The following is a 24,499-nucleotide window of genomic DNA, read 5'->3' on the forward strand; positions in this document are numbered from 1 at the left end:
CAAGTTGTTACAAGATGTTAAACAGTCTTGTGTAATTATATATAATTGCTAAAATATACAGAATAGTGTGGAGTTTGTCTGTTATGTGTCACACCTGTACTCATGTTTCCTTCTATATTCCAAAAGCAGGAAGTTAGGCTGACTGGTATCTGTAAAATGTGTGTGTGCCCTGTGATGACCTACCCTCCCACCCAGGGTGTACCCCTGCCTTGTGCCCTATGCTGCCTGGGAGAGACTATGAGCCTCCCTTCAGTAAAGGAAAATTGCAACTTCCTCTGTTGGTAGCACATCCATTATGAAGAGTTTCCTAACACCTGTATTCTGTTTGTTCCTGCAAATTCTAGTTATCTGAAATTTGGGTTACATGATTTGGACTCTAACAAGGAGCAATGTATTAATCTTTATCGATAAATTGTGGCTACAGCAATAAATTGCAAAACATGCTAAAGGAAGGGACTATGTTAATTGCACATTAAGCTTCATTAATAATTAACTTCTGATTAGGCGCTATTAATATTCTAACCAAGTTTTCCTCCCCATTACATCAAAATGATCAAAATGAATTCTCTCACGTCCAGTTGCATTGCAGACTGCAAAAAGGAGAAAGATCAAACAAAAAGACAATTTAAGAAAACTTAGAAGTTCCTTTTTATTCACTTTGGTAGTTACCGTATATCCTTGTAACGGTTATCTTCTTTACCCAGTGTTTCTGTTTCATCAGTTAACCACAAATTAAATAAATACAATAAGGCTGCATAAACAAATTAAAGGATAATAACGGAGACAAAAATAATTTAAAAGCACAGCTATTGCATGACTACAGATTTCACAAGTATGGAACAGAAGATGGTGTCCACCAGTACAAGAGGAAATACCACCTACTATAGTGACATGTTTTATTACTCTGTACTATGGTACCTGCATATATTTAAAAAAAAAAAAAAAAACACTTACTTTTCATTGTGAATTTCCAATACACAGCTCCAGAAGAACTTAAATTTATCTTTGATCCATATATTATGCCAATAAGGCATCAGTTGTATACATAAAACAGCGACTTGTAGTTGCACATCTTTTTAAGATAGCCTATGTCTACATAAATGCGTACTACTGAACAGAGGGGGCTGACAAGACAGGCACTGCACAAGCTGTGGTGAAATTCCCTGAACTATTGAGAAGATGAAGGGGAGCCCTACACAGCGCCCCCCGGAGGAGGAGAGTCCTGGGCATTTGGACAGGAACTCCAGGTATGGCACATGACCCGAGGGGAAGCTGCACAGGCCGCACCCCATCTGGATGCCCGCTTTGGCTTCAAGTCACTTTGGGCACCATGATTGTGGATGATAGAAACAAACTTTAATGCATTCCATAGCAGGAAATTTGGTCCAGTGTTTGCATGTTTGGAGTGTTCTTTTTTTTTTTTTTTCTTTTTCTTCCGGGGGGTGGGGGTGGTGGTGGTGGTGGTGGTTGTCATGGTTTACTAAGTGCACGGGGGGTGGTTGTCATGGTTTACTAAGTGCACATGTCTCTGGTACACATTCTATAAATGTGTATGTGGTTCCCCGCATTAAGTTCCCATGTCAGGTGACTGTAAACCTGCCCTATGCTGTGGTATGTCAACAATAACTAACATGTCAGATATGAATAGGTTTGAATATGACAGATGATAAAATCCACATACCCAACTGAATAGTAAATTTCTAAAACTCAGTCCATTTTTGTTGTTTGTTGCTGAGACTGCCAATGACCTAAAATCCGGCTTCCTCATCACGAGGTACTGTACTGGGAACCAAAACGCATTCAGCGCTCATGTAATCTAACGAAGAACTTTCATAAAATATCTAAAACTCAAAAGCCCACAGAAATGTTCTCGAAAACGAATCCCATGGATTGAGTGAGTTTTGGAAATCTGCTCTTCAGTTAGGTCAACAGGACCTGGAGAGATCTGTGTTTAGGGTCAGACTTGGGTCTTTTGTAATTTACAAAGGTGACATAGTGTAAATGGTTTCGCGGGCAGATTTTGCCGACAGCCTTAGGTCACTGCCTAGTTTTGTCTGTGCCTAGATCCGGCTTTGTCCAGACATCCAGCGATGGATGAGAGAGACCTTCTCCATGCAGTCAGTCTGGTGTTGGTATGAATGTCATGAATAAGAGGTCAGCAGGGCAGACTAGAGCTGCGTGGGCCCTCTGCTGCGTGGCTCGCTGCCTGGGGGGGATGCTGATACTAGGCTTCTCAGGTACACACAGGGGTTCCTGTTGAAGGTTGGTGGTCTCCTCCCCATGCCCTGGGTAGAGGAAACTTGGGGGGGTGCAGGTGGTTTCATGGAGGACATGAGTGGCTGGCTTTCCTGTTGTTGGAGGCTTTGGCCATTCTCCTCATCATTTGGGAAATGGAATCGAGGGTCCTGGGCTGGGCCACTCCCACCACTGTCACTGCCCCCACTGTTACCCCCGCGGGCCGCCTCTGCCCTGCTAAGGGCCCGGACACGTGGGTGCTGCGGTTCAGCCTGCACTGGAGGCGAGGCTAGGCTTTCCAGGGAGGAGATGCTCTGGTTCCAGGCTTGCTGAAGGTCAATGGGAATGATCTTGGTGGTCTCCATCGAGACACACACTGGGAGGGTACCACCTCCCCCTTTCCAGGGCAGGTGCTTCTCTGCGCAGGTTGGAGACGGGGGAATGACTGCTAGGCTCTGATATACTTCCAACATATCTGGGAGTGAGAGAGGAAGGAAACCCTTCTTCATAAGAAGGAACGCTGGCTCATTAATGTGTTCCTTTTTTGGTCAACCCTAGTATTCACATGGAAACTACATCAACAAGGACTCTCTAGGTTTAATCACCTTGTACTCGAGCACAGGATACTCTGAAGTCCCTCAGCCGACCACGGTAAAGATCTCATTCATTTTCCTGTTCTACAACAACAGCAGCTGCACTGGCCTCACACAACAGACCCACCTACCTGACTTTGGCCGTTCTTTGAGGGGCTCCTTAAGAGTCTCGTGCTTGCGTGCCACAAAGGTGATGCCCACGTCCTCGTCCTTGTCAGCTTCTTCCTCACTCCTCTCCTCTGGTGAGTCAACGGGGGCTGTCACAGGATCTGTGGGGTACAAGAGGGCACACAGTACATTAGTAGCCTTGTTGTGCTTGCTACCCAACAAGTTAAACAACTACCAAGCGATGAGCTGACTGGATTGCATTCCCATTAAAGTTATAGGCCACCGACTAATGAAATGCTGAGTACCACATAACGCATAATCCAATAATATAACCACTCATCCAGTACAGGGTTGTTGGTGTCTTGGAGTTCATCCCTGGCAACAAAGGCCAAGGGAACAGCATGGATGAAACGCCGTTCTGATGCAGCACACACACAAATGCACTATTTAAAGATGCTAATTCACATAACGGCACATCTTTGTAACGCAGGAGGAAATCAAAGTATCTGGAGGCAATCCACACATTGATGAGAACATTCAGTCTCCACCCACACACAGCGGGGGTGGAATTCGAACCCCAAACACTGGAAGTGTGAGCCATCATGCTGCCCAACGCTAATCATAATATGCAGTTTTTCCACATGAAAGATAACTCATTTGCACAATAAATATAACAGGAACACTGCCTTTAACCACGCCGCAGTGTATGAAAAACCACACCGACGATGCGGAAGTATGGTTGGTACCTGTGTCCTGCCAGCTGACGTTTCTCCTGGGTTTTCCGTTGACCTCTTGCTCTTTTGCATCCGAACCTTTTCTCTGCAAAGGGAAGTGGCTGTGAGTATGTAACTATCCTACACACGTACTAGACTGGTTTTACAGAGGATGCCAATAGTATTTCCCAGTCAAATTACTACTCGTATCGTAATGCTTCTCAGACACTGACTTTTTGCATCTGATGATAGTAAATGAAATGCGGTGATTCAGGAGGGTCAGCGAAACTGTGACATTTAGTGCTGGCTTGACTGACCACCACTGGACAATCAGTCATGACAAAGACTGTAGGCTTATTCCCAGGCTGGTGTCCTGGCACTGCGTGAGGGGGCCACGCCCAAGCAGGCCAGACCAGACCCATCCATTGCTGACCCAGATGGCAGCCCTTATGGTGACTGAGGATGCTAACTGGAGCTCGGTGTGTTTGTATGCGGGGGGTCCTGCCTTCTTCTGGCTGCGCTCTTTCTTGTGCCGCCCCTTGGCCTTGTGCCGTGTGGATTTGAAGGACTCGAGGCGGCTGCGCATGTTCCTCTGGAACACCTCCCGGTCCTGGCGTTCCTTATCCCCCACGGTCATAAAGTGCCGGCTGTAGTGGGCATGGTACTGGGGGCCAGAAGGCGAGAGTCAGATTATGGACGGATTAGAAACAGGAGCTTAGGGCGGCGGCCCCAAGAGCTACACAGAAACTCCGTGGCTCCATTACCCTCCTCCGAGGCTTGTACAGGTTTCCGGTTAGGAGGTGGTGCGTCTCCGTCTCCTCTTCCACCTTCCCACCCGACACCGTGTCGATCACCTGCAGGTCCAGGCATACCCCGCTGCCGTTTTCCCGCCTGCCCGGGGACACAGGGCACAAGTGCTGTCACTTGCTGCCCCTTTTGCCCTGGGAATGCCCAGCCAGAGCCCAGCAGGACTGTGAAGCTGGTAACTTTATCCATTTAACGGCTAATGCTGCTATCTGTCTGGAATCAGCCACTGAGGATACTGGTCAGCACAAAAATAGTCGACAGACGGCTCATGTGTGCACACACTCACACAGACACACACTCACACACACACACTCACACACACACACACTCACACACACACACTCACACAGACAGACACACACACACACTCACACACACACACAGACACACACACACACACTCACACAGACACACACACACTCTCTCACACACACACACACACACACACACACACACACACACAGGTTTTTAATTATACCTTTCTGGAGACTCTCCATTCATTTCTATGGGGAAAACTCTAATCCCAACATAACGACCTTAACCCCTACCCAACCCTAACTTCAACCATAAGTAACCAAACAAAATATGAGACTTTAATGAGATTTTTATTTTTTTGATTTGCATTCACAGATTAATTTCCAAGATTAGTTTCTCTTTGGGGAGACCGGAAAAATGTCCCCACAAAGTCAAAATAACAGGTTTTTATCACATTAAGGGGACATTTTGTCCCCACAATGTAATATATAAATTCCCAGACACACACACACACTAACACCCATACTTACAGGTAATTGGTGACGTTGGTGACCTCAGAGAAGGACGTTCTGCTGGCCATGGAAGGCAGAGATAGTCTGGCAGATGACAGCACATTACCACCCTGGACACACAGAGTAGCATATAATAACGAACATCTGCTCTCAGCACCATCTCTCCGTAAAAAGCCCTCTTATTCCAGCTAATTTCACCCAGTAGTGTAATACTATAGTAAGCCTAAGTGTTGAATGGTGTTAAACTGCTGAAATACTACACCATTGGGACTCCAGTATTATCAGCTTTGTGCAGATAATACTTCAATCCCTCTTTTATGTACACAAATATGTATATTTACTGCTTGTCCTGTCTCAGAATGGAGCCCTTGTCCACTGCCGATCGACACAGAAAAGACAGAAAGAGCGTCTCAAACCTATCTATGATTTAAAGCTTTTTAGATAGCCTGGCCCCTATCTATAACTCTGTTCTGTCTTAGTTCAAACTACTCGTTATCTTTCAGGGATGTTTTCCCAGAATTCCAGTATTTGCTTGAATATACTAGGGGCATAATTCAGCATTGTCTTCCAGCTTTGCAGGAATGTCAGCTTGGACTTCAATATATATATTTTTGGAGCGGCTCACAGGTGCTGCGGTAACAAAACAAAGAAAACATTCGGAAAGTGAAGACGGTTATACAAGGAGCTTTACCAAGTCCAAGGCAAACAAGAGATTCAGAGACATATTGGGGGGGGGGATGACAAGTTAAGTCTGGGACTAGACGTGTTCAATTTCATTATGTCAAGATGTATTCTCTATTACTATTGGTGTTTCACAAGATTTCTAACACAAATGAAATGTATCTGTGTAAAAGTTCACCTTGACCAGTTAATCATTTTATTTATAGCCATTTTTCTGCTGAATTTAATGCTTTATTCCTACTTTCTGTCGAGAAGGACCTTTTTCCACACTTCCTTCCTAACAGCAGTTTGCTGGGTGGTCTGTGGAAAGTTCGGGTCTATGAAGCACTTTATCTGCGCTAATATTAGCTGTCAGCCCCAACTCAGGAAAGCTCTGCAGCCCAAGGATGCAGGAAATGATATTTTTCAGGGATCCAGACTCATCAAAAAGCAACATTGTTAAAAATAGACTAACGGCCAAAATCCCCTACTGCTACAGGTCACTTCCTGTATCGTGCTTTTATTAACTTCGTTAAGAACATTAAGTGTCCAGTCTGACCGTATCACGTTGGCTAACGATGTTGGCTTGTGCCAGGCTGTTGATGAGGTCACTGCCCAGCCCCAGGGCACTGTTCTCACACCCTGCGCCCTCACTGCTGCAAATTCGCCACGGCCAATGTGGCAAAAGCGAGAGTAAGCGACTGCTGTCAAGGATACCGCTGTTTGTGGGCAGGCGCTGCTCTCTATTACAATAATAAAATGGAACGATCTAAAATGAGAAATAACGGAAATACAGAAAATGAGAAAGGCGTGGGGGGGAAAAGTAAAGGAAGTTTTAGAGAGAACAAAAATGAGGGAAGATAAAGAACACAGCCTGTTTGGTTTGCTAGAACGGTGTTTACGTAGGGAGGTCTGAGTGAGGGAGTAGCGACTACCTGCTAGTCAGACAGACTAGTGAGCCTTCCCATGTCCGACGGTCGCCAAAACACTTCCACACTACGCTCTGGCATCCATGTAATTCCCGCACCCAGTAGCGTCAGAAGGAGTTTATCACTGGGGGGGCTGAATCTGCGGCGGTGGCGGGGGGGTGCAATGTACATCCTGACATCGCAATGGGCACACGTGCAAAGGTGCGATGCCAGAAAGATTTAAAAATAATTTTAGAATAATAAAGTTTTTATCGTTTAAAATAAGACTAATACTGCTTAGGGTACAGTTTCACAAAAAAAAAAATCACTGATTCATATGATAAAATGGTTTTGTCTGATATAGCATTACAGTCTTCCTATATGTTTCATCCTCGTGCTCCACATGCACAGCAAATTAGCCTCAGTAACGCATGGATTTATAATGAAAGGTAAGGAACACGCTCATTTATTAATTTATTTATTTATTGGGGGGGGGGGGGGTGTCCCCATGTCCCCCCATTTCCGACACCCATGCCTGCACCTCACCTTCACCTTCAAAGCTGCACGCTGGCCCAGCCCGGCCTAGCTGAACAATTCCATCAGCCCTCACTGCATTAGGCCACGACACCCAGACTCCCATAACAGAATCTGCGGTTTTTAAATGATTTTTTTGTGGAACGCTGATAACTTGAACTTAAATGAGACATAATCTGTCGTCTCCAAAGTTAACAGTTATTCGCATCCTGCCACACAAACAGCCCTCAGATACGATATCGGCAATACTGCTACATTAAGAAACTGGAACTTCAGCCGAAGGCATCTACTGTATGTCTGCATACAAAAGAGTAAAGAAACTCTTATCTGTAACCTTTCTGAACTATGCAAAGGTCTACAGACTCAGTTTCTGCCATGAATCGCAGACCTCAATACGTCAGGAACAGCTGTTTTTAGATTAGAAACTGCGACCTGAGCAAATGGGGACGAATGCAAGCTGAGCAGAGCTCCTATGTGTCGTTAATTGGCAATATGTTTGCAAAATGCACCACCTAGTGGGCACTTTTGAATACTGTGTGGGTTTCATATTTGTAGGATGGCACGGTGTGGCAGGATATCGTGCAGCATGCCATCAGAAGCGGAAGGGTTGGCAGCACCTGATCAATGACGCTGATGGCGTCCCGAATGTTGATCTTCTGATACACCTCCCAGAGCTCGCCCTTGTGATACACAGACTTCCGCATCAGCAGCTTACTTAGGTAGTTCTTGTCAAACTGTTCCCACCTATACGGCACATAAAGATGGGGATACCGTTGTAGGACTACCCTCTGCACAAACACTGGGAGTTTAAAAAAAAAAAGCTTGAAAGGTTCCTGCTGGGTGTGGGCACCAATAAAACAGGATTAGCAGAAACAATGAGTTAGCATTAGCCCAAAAAATAAATGTAATGCTTAGCAGTCAGTCAATATGTTAGCATTAGCAGAAGCAAAATGCTAATATTAGCAGCTAATGAAATAGCATGGGGTACCAACTTGTCTCTCCAGTGGTGATAGCCATTGAGTCCAGCAATGTCCTCCACGGCAGCCAGGATGTGGTCAAAGGCCTTATGCGAGAGAGCACACTGGGTCAATGAAAGGGAAGGACATCGCAAGAGCAGACTTTCTGAGCGAGAAGATTAGCCCGTTTATGGGATTGCAACAGCTTTGTGAAAGCAATAAGATGCGCTTGCATCCTTAATGTTATGCCGCAGTTCCAGTTTGGCCTTTGTTATCTGATAGCGGCATCACAGCCATTGGCGCGATTGGTCAATTTGTAGATTTACCTGCGGGGGCCAAACAGCTAACGAGCCACTGGCTCGTACCTTGCATGGGGGGACCCTGCTGTGGCCACTGATCTCAGAATTACGGTTTAGCCAGGTGGTTGCCCAAGTCATCAGGGAGGAACTGATGGCAGCTGTGTCCGGCCCCCCTTCCCCGCTCAGACAGATTGAGTGCAAGTGGACGGGGGGCATTCTGAGGCCGCAGCGAGACACAGCTTCAGGCCCTCGGTAACTTCCGCAGCAGCCGTCGCAGGGATGAGTCTGACTTGGAGGCAAACAGCCCGCTAGCCCATCAGCCTTGGTGATTTATTTATACGACTTGGACAGGAGTGACGCTGTATTCTTCACGTAGCTGGCTGCCAGTGTCTAAAAATACACTTGGCTTTCTATAGAGATCACCTCAGCAAGGTCACCGTTTCCAGCCTTGTTTCACCCAAACACCCGAGTAATCGCACATGTAGTGACTCATACTGACTAATACTAATGAAGAGCGGATGGTTAATTACACGACAGTATATACACAGTATAACTCATCAAACCACTTGCCAAAGCTGAAACATTCATGTATCTTTAAGTATTTATTGTCATACAAGAATCAGAGTATTCATAGTTTATTAGTATTAACATTAATAGTAACCAAGGGGTGCAGCTACAGGTAGATGCCCAACCCAAATGGATCACCTGGCCACCCAACACAGACGACAACTTTTACCATCAACATCCACCAAGGCCTCTGAGACAATTCAAACACTGGTGTTCACCCAGGGGACCCCTCAGGACCTCTGACACAGTTTAGGCACAGGTGACCACCTGACAAACCGAAATGTTCACCCCAAAATGGCATCCTGGTAAAGCCAATATAATAACCCACCGATTGACGATGTACAGTATGAAAATGGCCTTAAACCCTGGTGGGCACTAGCTTGTGGAAGGTTGGTTTTGGATGGCAATGGGGTGATTGACAGAAAGACAGGACAGCAGGGATGGGAAAGCGGCCTAGCTTTCTACGACACCCACCCTCTCGTGGATCTCCTCGTTGATGGTGGGCTTGCTGTTGGTGCTGCGGGGAACTTTCAACCACTTGACCAGCGGCTTGATGGTCAGACCCTGGGTGCCAGAGAAGCGTCAGATACCCAGCCTGCTCTCAGGCTAACAGCGGTCACACGTGTGCGTGACCATGCCCACTTATGTCTTTGATCATCAGATAAACACAGATACAAGCGAGTTAAATAACGGAAATGTAAATTCCGTGGTATCCATTATACAAATCAAATGGGGAACAAGATAATTTCAACACAATACAGATGTGCTCCTGGTAAAAATGATGCAAACTGCAAACATATAACAAATATAACAAGAAGGCAGGATATTTCTAACCTGCTTTCAGACTGAAAATGTATGTATATTTATTGGTTTCAGCTGGCTAAACATCTGAAAACCCCAACAAGAACAGCATGGCCTGCTCAGCCATTTTACAGCCAGTGATTTCAACTAATTTATGTAAACTCTTCATTCAGTTATCCAGACCAAGGCTGAACATCTGCGATTCAGCTGACAGCAAGGACTCCAGTGATATGAACGAATGAGACAGAAGATTAGAACACTGCAGCATCAAGTTTATGTAGAGAGGATAAAAGACACACATAATGTTTTTGGGTTTTGTTGGGTAAAGAATACTGACCTCTATAACACTGTGAATAGGTTACAGACCCCCCTCATTTATCTCAAGATCCCAGTCTCTACTTCCCCTATGTGAGTGACAAAATCACCCAACTGCCTACTGTGTAGACCGCAAGTGCAAAGGGGGCTTGTGTCATGCACTGTCAATTCACTCTCCCCTGTTCCTGTGCACCCCCCCTCCACCCCCCCATGTCTTCCATTTGCCGTAATTACAGCCTAAGCGTCAGAGGTCATCCCTGCTGCCAGTTTGACATCTCTCAGAGCCACCGCAGAGCAGAGACAATAGCGGGACGGAACTAAACAAGCTGATTACAGAGCTCTTCACCAGACTGGGTCCTGCTGAAGGCCTGACCATCTGCTTGCAGAAAGAACAATCAACACAATGACTAATCTCAAATGGACATGAGTCACATAACCTTTAAGTTCACTCCATTCCATACATGTGTAACTCCACTGTATGGACCTAACTCACTAGCATATGGTCACTCAGGCTCACACAAGACCTGGCCGGTCACGTAAGCTTCTCCATAGTATACGAGGTGAATAAAATGTGGAAGTTCCTACCTGGAACATCACCGTGAAAAAGATCACCACAATCGTCGTGGCCACAAAGTAATCCTTGGCCTTCACCTTATGGCCGTCCAGCAGCACCACCAATGCAAATGCAACAGCGCCCCTCAGGCCACCGTACGACATCACCACTTGGTCGAGCTTATCCAGTGGGACCAGCCGAAACCAGTTCAGCACCCAGGTTTGCCCAATGACACCTACAAAAACAGCAGGACAGGTAGGACGGGTAACAGCTCCAAGCCTGAAACCTTTCTAATTTTGAAACCTATCCTACGTTTGTCTGAAGTTTCCACATCCACAGTCCTAAGACATGCAGTTATGCTAAATGGCCTCTCTAAATTACCCGTAGTGTGTGATTGTGTGCGCAATGGTCTGGCATCTGGTCCAGTTCAGCTTTATGCCCATTGCTACCATAAAAAGCTCTAGGTACTGCCTAAACCTAACCCTAAACCTAACCAGAATAGGGTGTTTACTGGTGAACTGGGTCAATGTTTGAAATTTAACTTTCTCTCTCACTTTAAAGATATCATCCTAATTATAAATATTAAAACATAAAAGTATTACTGAAAGCTCCAGAACTGAGCTAAAGTTAATAAACCCCTGAAGACCATTTACCTAAAGATTAATATTTTAATGCAAATGAAGGTACAATCATACTACCAACCTAAGGCTCTGAAGACAAAGATGAAGATGAGCGTGCAGGATACCAGGCCTGTATCCCAGGCCCACTTTGACTTGTCCACTGCGGAGATGCCCAGGAAGATGAAGATGATGGTCTCTGCGATGCTTGCCAGGGTCTTCATCGTGTACTTCACGGTGGTCCGAGACTTCTGGGAAATGTTGGCCTCCACATATTTGTTACACCCTATGCCGCAAAAAGTCATCCTGCCAAACAGAAGTTGGTCAGAAAGCGAACAAAATCAATATGCAAAAATCGAATGTCACAGACACCTCTGGCATTATTATGTCAAAAGCTACCATTCAGTCTGTAAATAATTTAGCATGTTAGCCCTATTCTCAATATGAAGGTATAACAATTTGTCCTCCTATGTAGTTCTATTTTTTGGTATTATCATTACATCATTATCAAGTTCCTTTCATAAATTAGATAACGATATTTACACCCAACACCTGAAGGATAAGCATATTTTCAGATTACACATATTTACATGGAGAACAAAGACAGCTACCTGCCCTATCTGTTATGATAGTGCATTATCCCAGACATGACGCATTGAATGGAGAAAGAGTGAGCTCCGTACTATAAGCTGGACATAAACCTAATCGTGCAACGTGAAGCTCAAATGGAGAAGCAGTAGAAAAAGGGTGTGATGGCTGGATGCATGGACACAGGTGGGTGCAGATACCCACTCACACAATGCTCTATCTGGAACTGGGTAGTGTAAGCACAGATAAGGATACACATTGTACAAAACTGACAACTCCATGCTAAGCTAAATGCAGGCAGGTCAATAGGTTGTTATGGCTACGGCACACATGCCCAGAAATTTAACTTCTGGAGCGAAGGCAAAAAACGTAATAATAACACCAGATGTGCCATTTTTTGTGTAAATCCAATAATGCTTCAGGCATTAGGTATCATTTGCTAATGTGTATAACAAAGAGTTTGCATCTACCTGATGACTGTTACACATAATGACCAGAAGGAGGCACTCTTGTTCAATATTCTTCAGATAATGCACAGAGGAACGTCACATGAAAACAATACTGCATTTAATATCTTCACCATTTTGCTCGATAATATGCAATAAATGCTACACGAATCTTGCTTTTTGGTTCATAAAATGTGGAAAATACAAGCTGCACATAACATAAGCAATACCAGATCCATACTGTCAGACACACATAATATGTTTGTATACACAGACACATGCATAAATAAATAATATCGTTCAAATGCTTTTATCTTCAGACATGCCAGAATATCATGTTCAAGTAAACTGATGAAACGCAAGAAGATGCAGGGAGATCGATACAGTATTAGGCTGTTGCAGAATGTGGGCGGCTGCAACAACATTTCATTTTCCTCCCAAGCACAGCCTCAGCATCTACAAAAATATTCTCACACCGACTAGTAAGAAACAGCAGATCCCACTCGTGAAGGCACATCATAAAGACATAACGACGTCCTTGTTCAGGCACCATCGGAGCACCGCTTTATGGCGCTAACAGAAGCGAGGGGTTTAGCTTTTCCTGGCTGCCAGCTCGGGGCTTTTTGGAAGCAGATGGTTTTACTCTCATGGTTCGGCGTCGAACAGCTCTGGAGCAGCCTGTGGACTCACTGCAGCCATAGAATCGCCTGTTTATTGAGCTGGATGGCTCAGTGTACAGCATTGTTGCCCCACGGGCACCGGGGTTGTCGGTTCAAATCATACCCCGGTGTTTATATCACTCCAAATATTCAGCCATGCTGTTTGAGAAATTCTAGAACAACTGTATGAGAGTAGATAACATGCTTCCTGTAATGCACTCTAGTTCATTTAGCTATAATCAAATAACTCTTTATTGGAAGTGGTTATGTTGGCTACAGATATATAAAGCTCCTTAAACAGCTTAAAATCTTTTTCTGTTTTAAAGAAAAAAACACTGTTTAAAAATTAAGTAGCCTCCTTGAAGATACAGTAACAGACCTCTTCCTATTCCATCCATCCATCCATCCATCTTCTACCGCTTTCCTATCCCTGGTTCTCTTCAATCCTCATAGTACCTGCTATCCACTGCTTCAGCTACTAGGCATCTGAGTCCTCATATCTTGTGCCTCTCATGGCCCCTCCCACCAGCAAGGAGCACCGTGGCTACTCACGACAGTATGGCGGAAAGGGAGAAGAGCTCGGCCGTCAGGTAGGCCAGGTACACCAGCAGGAAGATGAAGAGCGGCTCGATGATGCGCACCCGCTTGGTGAAGCGTGTGACGAAGGCCAGCAACACGGCAAAGATGAGGCCCACCAGGGTGCCCCCGACATTGACGATAAGGAAGGAGGCTGCAGTACCAGGTCCGGTCCAGCAGGGGGAGCGACACCAGGAAGAGAGGAAAATCATCACTCAAATAACGACATACCAGCATCCATCCATCACCTTTTGCGGGTCCAGTGAGCACAGCTGTGTCCTCATCTGGACTACAGAGGAACTGTAATGTAGCAGTGACATGTTCATGCAAGCCACATCTGCCCCACAAAAACCTCTCTCACCTGCGACCCTATTCAATGGTTAACTTTTAAAGTAATTTGGTGGCTTTCTTTGGACTAACACAACGTCAATGTTATCTAAAAAGCTAAAAGTGTGACACATCCCTTATCAGAACGACAACGTCCTTGAGGCCGTCGGGAGCCTTTCGGAGCACGAGAGCTGTGCCTCATCTCACTTACCCACTCCTTTAAAATAATCAGCTGTCTGCACATTCCCAGGTCCTACCTCCACAAAGGAGATGAAAACCTTGTACAGCACCTGCAGAAAAAAAATCCATTTTCATTTTACCTTTCCCTGGTATATAGGTGAGTCCACAAGTTATCTGCTAGCAGTATGGAGAAATTTTCCACATGATGCAGCACATAATTGATAGCCAGCCCAGGAATTTGAACTCATAACCTTCCAGATGCAGGCACTGAGCTACACACCACTGTGTAACGTACACATAAACAATTATACCACAAAAAGCAATTAAACTTTTGATCTGGACTCCGGGAGTCTTTCCAGTTGTGGCTTGAGGATTTACATTACTGCTGCGTTCCATTTACCTCAGGGGTTGGAAGTCAGAGCTGAAAATGACGTCACATCCGAGTCAACTGTGTTCCGGTACAACAAGTCAGAAAGCCATTTAGCAATACCAGGGCCCTGCTTCAAAAAACAGGATTTCTTCCTCAGCTGGATAACTTGCCAGATTTAAGGTACTGTAGTTTAAATGGCCATTATCTTTGTTTACGTTTAACCCAGACTACCTAAAATCCAACAAGTTATCCGGTTAAGCAAGAAATCCTCCTCTCCTAAACAAGCCCCAGTTCTAGCCAGGTTCATTGTTAGCCGTTGTTAGCAATACCAGCTAATCGTCCCTTATCACGTCGGCAGCCCAGTTGTCCTCTTCCGTAAATTTCGCCGTTGGGATATTTCACGAATTTTCTGGGGCAGCCAATGGGTTTGCATCCATTAAGAACCAGACCACGTTTCCCTGCCACAATTCCAATAGGGATCGCTTGTAGCCCACCCCTGGGTCACAGACCAGCGGGTGATAAAGCCATCACTAGATCTATCAAGACAATATCCAGTGGAACCAGGTGGTTCAAACATCCTGCAGGAACAAAAATCCACAGACACTCTCTAGGTTTGCCAAACCCAAAAGATGAGGGGTTGTAAATCCAATCCAAACTGTTCCATTAATCAGGAACCCTGCAGAGATACCCTCTGCCAGACTCTGCATGAAATGAGCAAACTCATCCTCTGTGAGCACATAGAGGTGGAGCTTTTGATCTAAAACTCAAAGGGGCTCAAGAGGAGACACAGCTAATTTCACTATCTAATTGAGTGCGGTGTCTTAATCAAAGGGAGACAAACCCATATATAAAACTGAAAAATCCCCATGCAGTTGTTTCCTGTCGGCTGTAAGCGCTGACTTGATAGAGCTGGATTTTTAGTTTCTGTCATGTCCCTTGGAAAAAGTATGTTACAGTAGATGAGTGCCTAATAGTTATTTAACAAGTGTCTATAGTTCAAGATTTAATATTAGGACTTACCAACATTACCAACATTCCTTGCTACTGGTTCCCGCCAAAAGTTGTGGTGCCTATACACATTTTTAGCCAATCTGGTGCTGTTTAATTGACAGACAGAAAGCCAATCAGGAGTTGAGTTAGGTGGCGCGATCCCTAATAAGTAATTGAAGTTGATCTTTGGGATTGTGTGTTTATTATTTATTTATTTATTATTCTATACTATTCAAGGGTAAACGGGAAATAAAAGTGAAGGTGTGTTGAGTTTCCAAACATAGTCAGTTTCTCCGTGCATTTTATTCAGAAAAGGTTTATAATTTAGACAACTTGTATCCTGGGGAAATATGTAGCATACTACATTGTTTGGTGGTATATTATTCTTCCAGTGGAGGCACCGTGCTAATTGGCTTATCAGAACACTGGTTTGGTGAACAGAAAATCCAGTCAGCTCAACATCATCAGCTGGGAACCCAAGATCCTGTTTAATAATAAGCTTTGGGATATTGTAGTTCTGTCTTACATTACGCCTTCAAGCTAATGTATCCTGGGTCCTGTAGCTTGACTCTGCTGGTCGGAGCCTGCCTGTTGCTACGAGGGGGTTACATGCTAAACATCACAATAACAATAACCCAATTTTATCTGGCCAAAATTTAAAGAAACACCAAGGTTAAACGAGTGTTTCCTTGGATGCCTGTTTCTGGGTTAGTTAGGGAGTTAATGTGCCGTCTTTTATATTCAGTGTAGAAAAGTTTGTATGTCACCTGCAATTTGTACATTTAGTTAGATGTGAGTTTGTGTTTTGTTGTTTTGGCAAAATCCATGTCCGAGGTGAGTTATCCAGCTCTCAGTTTGTGTACGACTGACGGCTATAAACCGGACTCACAGCAAAATGAGTTTCTCTTGGTCATGACTGAACATAACTGCACAATCATTACATAACGGTTCAACCCAAGACTGAAGCATAACTTTTTATGCAGGAAGCACAGTTGTCCTTGGCATTTGCTCCAGTGAGAGCTCTTATCATAAACGTCTGAGTAATTACGAATGGTTTTTTTATGCAGATACATTTCAATACCTAAATACTGGCTAAATATTAGCCAACCAATATATCGGTCAAGTCTAACCAAAAATGCTTATTTATCTCGTCTCTTCAGGCAGATTAGGCTTGAACACTTAACTGCTGATACCCTGTGTTACTTGAAAGAAAACCAGTGCTAAAGACAATCATTTCCTGACGTGACTTAACTTAACCACCGAAAAAAACAAATCAAGCTGTGCACATGGTCTTTTAACGGAAACACTCATCTGAGCTTTGAATGACTGTTGCAAACCTTAAACGAGCAAACATAGCATTTTACACGGAATGCATGGATGTAACCTCATGACACGAACCACCTGGAACCCAGCAGAAGCTGCAAGGGTGTTCAAGTCTTTGTCTGTGTGTGAGATGTTTCTGCTGAGTAAGCTCAGTGCAAGGGCAACTCTAACTTGCACGATGTCTAACTGCACTAACTTTGAAAATGAGAAATTAGTAATATGCAGCATTAAAACATCTGGGTATGACTGTCAGATACTGAGTACTGGTCTGGCAGGCCAAGCTCCCTTGCATATAACCTCAGAAGGTATTTGGGTCATCTTCCACAAAGGCCTAGCTTCACTGTCAGCTGACAGGCCACATCACTTCCTAGTCATTTACACCCATGAAATAACCTGGGTCTTGGTTTTCACACAGCACCTCCTAGAGGCCACACTTGTATCTCAAAGCTGTTGCCAGCCATAAACCATCTGGAAGTGAAAGAGAATCATAACTCAAAATGGGGTGGGAGTAAATCGACACGGCAGAAACTGAGACAATAAGCTAAGTGACGCTGGTGAAATCTGAGGATTTCTGTACTTGTATTCCAATTAATCCTGTTAAAAGGGCCCTTGCAACCCAGGAGGGTCCAAAGTTTACCGCTAATCCCAGTTTCTCGGTGTGCAGGGAGCAGTGAAAGGAAGCATGATAAGGAAAGGTTCAGCGAAATTCACTGGGGCTGGAGACATGTTGCTGTGTAACCAACAAAGTTCTCTCAGGGTGACACGCTTGGTATGTTCCTGACGATGTAGACGGCTGTGGCCATGAGAATGGCGAGATCACATTTCGGCCTGCAGATAATGCCTGGCTTATGAGAGGTCGGGCAAACAAAAGGACCTTGTTGCTGTGATTTAATTCGGCCTTGCATTAATAACGGCTGTGGGGGCCATTAAGGCCAGCGGAGGCAGCCGTGCAGCACGAGGAAGAGGATGACCGCATGGGCTGCGCGGCTGCGCTGCAGAAGCCGTCACCCCAAGCGATTTTACACAGCTGGGTGCATCGCTGAAGCTACTTAAGTTACACGCTGCAATATCAGCCTCCATACGGAGCTGTCTGCAGCCCAGCACGACTGAGGCGTGTTACAGATGCAGTGTAGCAGGCCTGGTTCGGAAGCTTGTGTTTCGGGTTTCTTCGAGGCAGAGAGCCCCGTGGCGCCGCGGCGTCTCTCGACGGCGGCAGGCAATGCTGGCAAAGTTAGTCATCGCCACTCACGGAGGGTGTGTGGGCTGATAGTTGGTACTGCCAATGCAGTCCCCTGTGCTTTCTGTCACGGGGCTCGAAGGAAGGAGCACAGGAAGCCAGTCTATGACCAATGCCTTCAGTTGAACCAGGGGGGGCCCAGGACGGGGTTGATGGGAATTCTCCTGATACCTGGCATCAGAACAGGGAGGTGCGATTGGATCTGCTGGGGCGAGGATGGAGGCACGGACTCACCACAGTGACGGCGTCGTTGAGCAGAGACTCCCCGAAAACGATAATAAAGAGCGTCTCGTTGACGTGGACCTCTTCGAACACGGCCAGGACCGCCACAGGGTCCACCGCCGAGATGAGTGCACCAAACAGCAGGAACTCCATCATGCCACCCTCCACTTTTTCATCTGTACATATTCCCACCCCCCAGGAAACAGGAAGCGAATGTCAGAGAGGGAGAGAGAGCGCTACCCTTATGGCAAGGATGAGACGTCATTTAAGGTGCAACATCCACAGTGGCTCTGTTTTTTCCAGCACACACAACAGCCTATTTGGGCTGCCTCACTCCCCAGGGGGTGCCGCTGCCCCACACATCCCCGGCATGACTCACCGATAATACCAGCCAGCTTCATGCCATAGAGGGAGAACCCCGTGCAAAAAGCGTTCCAGAGGGTGCCCACCACAGCGTACACCAGGATGGTGCCCAAGTTGTCGAAGAAGAGCCGGCTGGGCATGAAGTAGCCAGCATCCCCAACGATGGTGGGCAACAGGAAGAGGAAGAACAGGCCAGGCTCCAGCTGGTACAGTTGCTTCTTGCTCGCAATGAGCACGACCCCGCCCAGAACCAGGCCCAGAAGGATGAGCAAGCAGCTTTCCGGAACGACAGTGGTGACACGCTGGGAGAAGTGGAACACTGTTGGTGGGGGGTTGAAAGGGGACAGTTACTACCAATCATCAAAATAACCCAGAAGATACCTTTCAGTTACTGAACCATGTACCTGACCAGCTTAGCATAATAGCTTTATCTGGAGTATGGAAACCCACCGAGACGTGCACGTATGTAGCTAATTTTAATCTACTTCAGCACACCGTCCTGCATGCTGCCAATTCACCCTCTCCCCCTCCTGCACCAGATGCAGTTATCTTCTCAAACATCACAGATTCATGCCCACACCCAATTTTATCTCTCTAAGTTGGTGCAAAAATCAAATAGGTGTGAGTCCTTTCTTATGATCACTGAAGAGCATTAAGGTAAGAAGCAGCTGGCACAGAATGGTGATGGACATACAAACTGGAAATGTTATCAAGGACGCAACTTTGTGGGATCATAGGACCACTTGAATCATTAAAAAAAAAAGGATGTTTACTGTCCACTTGTGGAAGTGCAGCAACCGCACACAGACAAGAGTATAAACAGGAAGTCATGCACAGGGGTTGCCAAGCAGCACAGCAGAACACTGACTGAACAATTGGCAAGGCTGGATCCTCGGCGCTTCATACTGTCACATGACACTCTTCCTGCCCAATCACCTGTCCCCAAAGGCATGGTGCCGGCCCGCTTCTTGGCCTAAAAACCCACTGGTGCCACACCCAGTTCTAGCGACAAGAATGGCAGAGCCTAATAGATCTAGCAGACTGCACTGAGTGGGGAGTAAAGATGGCTGCCATAAGACTTTGGTCGGCGTTAACGATCCATTCCAGAAATAAAAAGGGATTTGTTTTCTGGATGCTGGCAACTAACAGTGTGCATATATATATATATATTTTTAAAGTGTTATCTGGTCTGTACTTCTCCTGCTCCAGTGTGTCCTGAGTGGATTTTACAGCCCGTGCAGACGCCATGGTGATCAGGGTGCTGTGAATGACAAACGATTATTGCCACACCTTGTTTGCTCTGGTCAATGCCGAGTTCGTTGCGCAACAGAAATACTGGAGAAATGAAGAGGGTGGGGTGGGCCTGGCGAGGGGGGAGTCGCTATCTCGGGGCCCCTGCTATGTGGGGGGAGGGGGGATCACAACACTACCTGCCACATAGACGGCCACCTGTCGCATGTGAGATTATTGTCCAGAGACTAACGCATGAACTATAAAATGACAATTCTCTGAATGACTGAAGAAACATCAGCGTCCTGACTGTGCTGGCTAATCGCTGGACACCTTGACAAAACAAACAGGTGAATATATGCACTCAGGAAGAAAAATAATGCATCACATCCATTATTTGAACCGCAAGGAACTTATGAGGAAAAATCCGTAAAAGCATCACTTTTAATTTTTCAAATCCTGTGTCGCCACCTCAAAAATCATCCTTAGGCATATCCTGGGTGCCTTTAATGAGAAATCATTACCGCAGCAACAGCCTGCCTGCAGTTCGTTTACATCTCCACTACTGCATCCTCCTGTCTAAAGAAAAATCCGACAGAGGAGAAGAAAACTTTCTATAGTGCAGTCAGACAGCTAAGGGTTTGCTTGCACCAATGATGACCACGCATTGTTCTAACCACCAGATGCTCCGACCATCAAAATCACTTCTGCATAGAGCATTTTTACCATTTTACAGTCAATTATAGTCATTTTTAGTCAGTTTACCAAGAGTCTGTGGCTCAGGCACCAATGACACTATGTCACACACACAGGGTCACCATTTCTCAGTGATTGGGGGCAAAGGGGGTGGGGGGGACGTCACTGAGCTGCAAATAAAGGGGAGCAGGAGAACAGGAGTGGAAGGCGAACGAGCTGAGGGAGGTGTGTGTGGGTGTGCTCCTGAGCCCAGGTGATGAGCTGGCTCCACTGCAAGCCCACACAGTGTAAGGAGGTCTGCACCGGCCAGCTAAGAACACGTGACAAGTCCAGTGTGGAAATAATGCGGAGACAGACCTCAGGGGGACCACATACGCCACTGCAACAAATCTGAGAAGGACCATTCTTCTTCTGTTCTTGTAAATGAGGTCTGAATGTTAATAATATATAATCATAAAAGCCAGGCCTAAAAAAACTTACAAAATAGGGAAAAAATTATTATTAACAATAATGCATGCTGGTAACACTCAACTTAAAGCAGTCATCATAATGCATTATAGATACCTTCATAATGTATAACAACACATTCATAAAGTATTATAAAAAATGCTATAACTAAAAAAGGTATAACACATTATAGCCACGTGTATTATGCATTATGAATGCTCTATGAAGCTTCTATAGTGCACTATATATAGCTTCATTATGCATTACAATGGTCAGCATTATCAGTATTATAGTATTATAATGCATAGTGAAGGTATTTATAGTGCTTTATACATGGGTGCTTTAAGTAAAGTGTTACCTACAAGTCTTACCAGCATAATGCATGTAAGTCATTTTAGCACATTATTATCTAAAAAACACTTCCAGTCTTATTTAAGAATCTGCTCTGAAATAGTAGGCAAATTGTTATCATTCTTGGCAAGAATCAGTTTTCAGTTATGCATGTAAAGGAAGCAGAGTCTGCTAGAAAGACTCGGTAACTGAAAGGAAGAGGACTGGGGGAATGGGGAAGTTGTGGCTGAGGCGTCATGACTGGGGAGGGAGCCAGAAGGAGGTCCTGTCCACTCACTGCACTCGCTTATGCAATCACATTGAACGTGGCGAAAATACTGAAAAATTCCAGCAGTGCTGCAGATCATGACCCTTGTTAAACTAAAAACTGCACATTGAGATAATGGTGATTAAAAAGAGGAAAGTAAGGGCAAGAAGGACAAAGGGGTGAATGGTGACTGAGATGTAAACGCAGACTTACAGTAAGTCATCACCCACTTTGGTGACTGAGTGTAAACGCAGACTTACAGTAAGTCATCACCCACTTTGGTGACTGAGATGTAAACGCAGACTTACAGTAAGTCATCACCCACTTTGGTGACTGAGATGTAAACGCAGACTTACAGTAAGTCATCACCCACTTTGGTGACTGAGATGTAAACGCAGACTTACAGTAAGTCATCACCCACTTTGGTGACTGAGATGTAAACGCAGACTTACAGTAAGTCATCACCCACTTTGGTGACTGAGTGTAAACGCAGACTTACAGTAAGTCATCACCCACTTTGGTGACTGAGATGTAAACGCAGACTTACAGTAAGTCATCACCCACTTTGGTGACTGAGATGTAAACGCAGACTTACAGTAAGTCATCACCCACTTTGGCTTCATCACATAACAACACGCCACATCAAAACAACAGGTAATTCACAGCCACAGAAATGTGGGTACGGTGGTAGGAGTACCGTGTGTTTGGGGGCAAGGGGTTGGGGGCTACTTTGGTCCCTACCAATGCTGAAACTAAACCAACGCTTTTAGTACAGCTCATGAATGGGAACAAACAGCTGAAGACTCTGGTGGCTGTCTGTAGTGCCCTAAAGCCAGGAGATTAACATGGATCAGCTCATCTGAAACCATACCGCAGTAGGCTAATAGTTATTAAAAACTGTAACAAAAAGAAACTAAAGAAACAGAATGTATCAGTGGTCCTTAAAGTCGTCGTAAGTACTGGATTTCAGGTTGCTATTTGTGATTTACGCATGTGTCATGCATTCATGATAGGTGGCTTAGATTAATTTAGTTCGGCTTTTAATATTTTGGACTGGGTGCTTCAGATCCAGAATAATCCCAGCTCAGAATTTCTTTTTATAATAATAGTACAGCTGCTTGTAGTGGCCGCCGTGTAGAAATAGCATTATGGGAAAAGTTGGGTTTACCTTAAGAACTTGTTTTTTTTTAAATCTCATCTAAGGAGTTTTACGCCCTAGCAGCTGCACACAAAGTAACAGCGGGCCCCGGTAAACCACTAATCCAATAAAAATACCGGCATCAAGCTGTCGGTCAGAACAAGAAAGGGGGGAAAAAATCAAAAACAAAATGCTTTGGCAGCTCAGATTCGCTATAAGCTGCCGGGCTTTTGGATTTGTAGAGAGCTTTTGACCCGTGCACAGGAAAACAGAATATGACAACAAACAAAAAAATTAACACCACTCCCGCAGTAAGAATACAGATGCGATCCCAGTGTCAGCTGGCCCTAAACTGGAGACTATATGAACGCAGTCATTATACTTGTGACTGCACAACCTGAAATGTCCCGTTAAACATGTTTGCCGGCAAACTTTATAATATATAAGCCATTTTACAATATAATCCTGCTCAATACAGGATTTCAATTTCTATGGCAACAAGCAATCAAAATACAACTATTATTTCTTTTTGGGTCTGTGGAGGAAACGCGGGACAATGTAGTGGTATTTTGGTTATCTGTGGTGGGTAAATGTAACTTACACGGAGCAAATGCGCCAGTTTTTAATAAGATTTCAGATTTTGATATAAGGCTTTCGTTCGTCATCGAACAATCTGACATGTTGGAAAGCATACGTACGCTCCTACAGGCTTTACAACATGAAACTTTTTCCTAAAAAGGGAAAAATAAGCACTCACGTATTTTTGCAACACTTGCCACCAGGATCCAAATTGCAATAATATAAGGTGTCTGGACATAGCTCCATTCCCACTGTACAATCTTATAGCCACCGCCGTGATGAGACGCATCGCCGCTGTCAGTGGTCTCGACGGGGTCGTGCGCATCGGCGGATCTGGCTAAAGCAATGCCAGCCTCGGCGTACTCTTCGGGAGGGTAAGGAGAGGCTGCAGGGGACGCTGAGAGGGTCGCCGGCGGGGCAGCGCTGACAGCCGTCTCCGGACGGACGGACGCTTCAGTTCCGTAAAGGTCAGCCGCAGCTACCCCGACAGCCGTCACCAGCAGGAGCGGAGTGACAAAGAGCATCTTCAGCGTGTCCTCAGCGAGCTGCCATCTCACGCTCTTTTATATACGTCCTAAGGGACACGGGGACAGCACGTACCGAGCCGCCGGCTCACAGCGCCAGCACCTTGGCGTCCGCTTCCAGCAGAGGCGCGGCTCTGGCGCATCTCAGCACGTGACACGAGCCGCAAAAATACCATTTTAAAGAGGCAAGGCACTCGCACGCGGGGCTTTCGCTTCGAGCGGGAGGAACGCAGCTTCTCTTCAGCGATTCTACACGATGCATTAATATTCTTGATTTCTGTGAAAATTCAGTTCTAAGGTGTTTTCAACGATTGTGATTTTATAACTGATCAAAAAAATGCAATTTCTTTAAAATTGACGAAAAAAAAAATTCAGAGTGGAAATACGAATATATTTGGTACAAGAATACCAGGGAGCTATAAACAAAAATATAGAATAACACCAGTTCCGAGGGGGGGGGGGGAGTTAGCATTTGTTTAAATGGTTTTGCTGTCTGATTACTATATATAGCGTAATATTCGTTAAGTTGGGTATAATATATATTCTAGGCCTACGTCAAATACGGGCATAAAA

The 24,499-nt window shown here is 45.2% G+C and overlaps 1 protein-coding gene across 1 annotated transcript; it reads right to left on the reverse strand.

Annotated features, from left to right (window-relative positions):
• Nucleotides 1–624: 624 nt before the first annotated feature.
• On the reverse strand, nucleotides 625–24,053 carry slc9a5 (solute carrier family 9 member A5). The gene is made up of 16 exons (XM_023790377.2): nucleotides 23,581–24,053; nucleotides 18,731–19,033; nucleotides 18,364–18,527; nucleotides 14,241–14,319; nucleotides 13,679–13,856; nucleotides 11,519–11,739; nucleotides 10,849–11,051; nucleotides 9,622–9,711; nucleotides 8,318–8,388; nucleotides 7,943–8,069; nucleotides 5,242–5,333; nucleotides 4,414–4,540; nucleotides 4,155–4,313; nucleotides 3,683–3,755; nucleotides 2,960–3,097; nucleotides 625–2,710 (listed from the first exon to the last, which is right to left on the reverse strand). Exons 1-16 carry the CDS (start codon nucleotides 23,924–23,926, stop codon nucleotides 2,169–2,171), a joined length of 2,913 nt encoding a protein of 970 aa, XP_023646145.2. The 5' UTR covers nucleotides 23,927–24,053; the 3' UTR covers nucleotides 625–2,168.
• Between the last annotated feature and the right edge of the window lie 446 nt (nucleotides 24,054–24,499).

The sequence above is a fragment of the Paramormyrops kingsleyae genome, chromosome 11, assembly GCF_048594095.1.
Source record: "Paramormyrops kingsleyae isolate MSU_618 chromosome 11, PKINGS_0.4, whole genome shotgun sequence".
Taxonomy (NCBI): domain Eukaryota; kingdom Metazoa; phylum Chordata; class Actinopteri; order Osteoglossiformes; family Mormyridae; genus Paramormyrops; species Paramormyrops kingsleyae.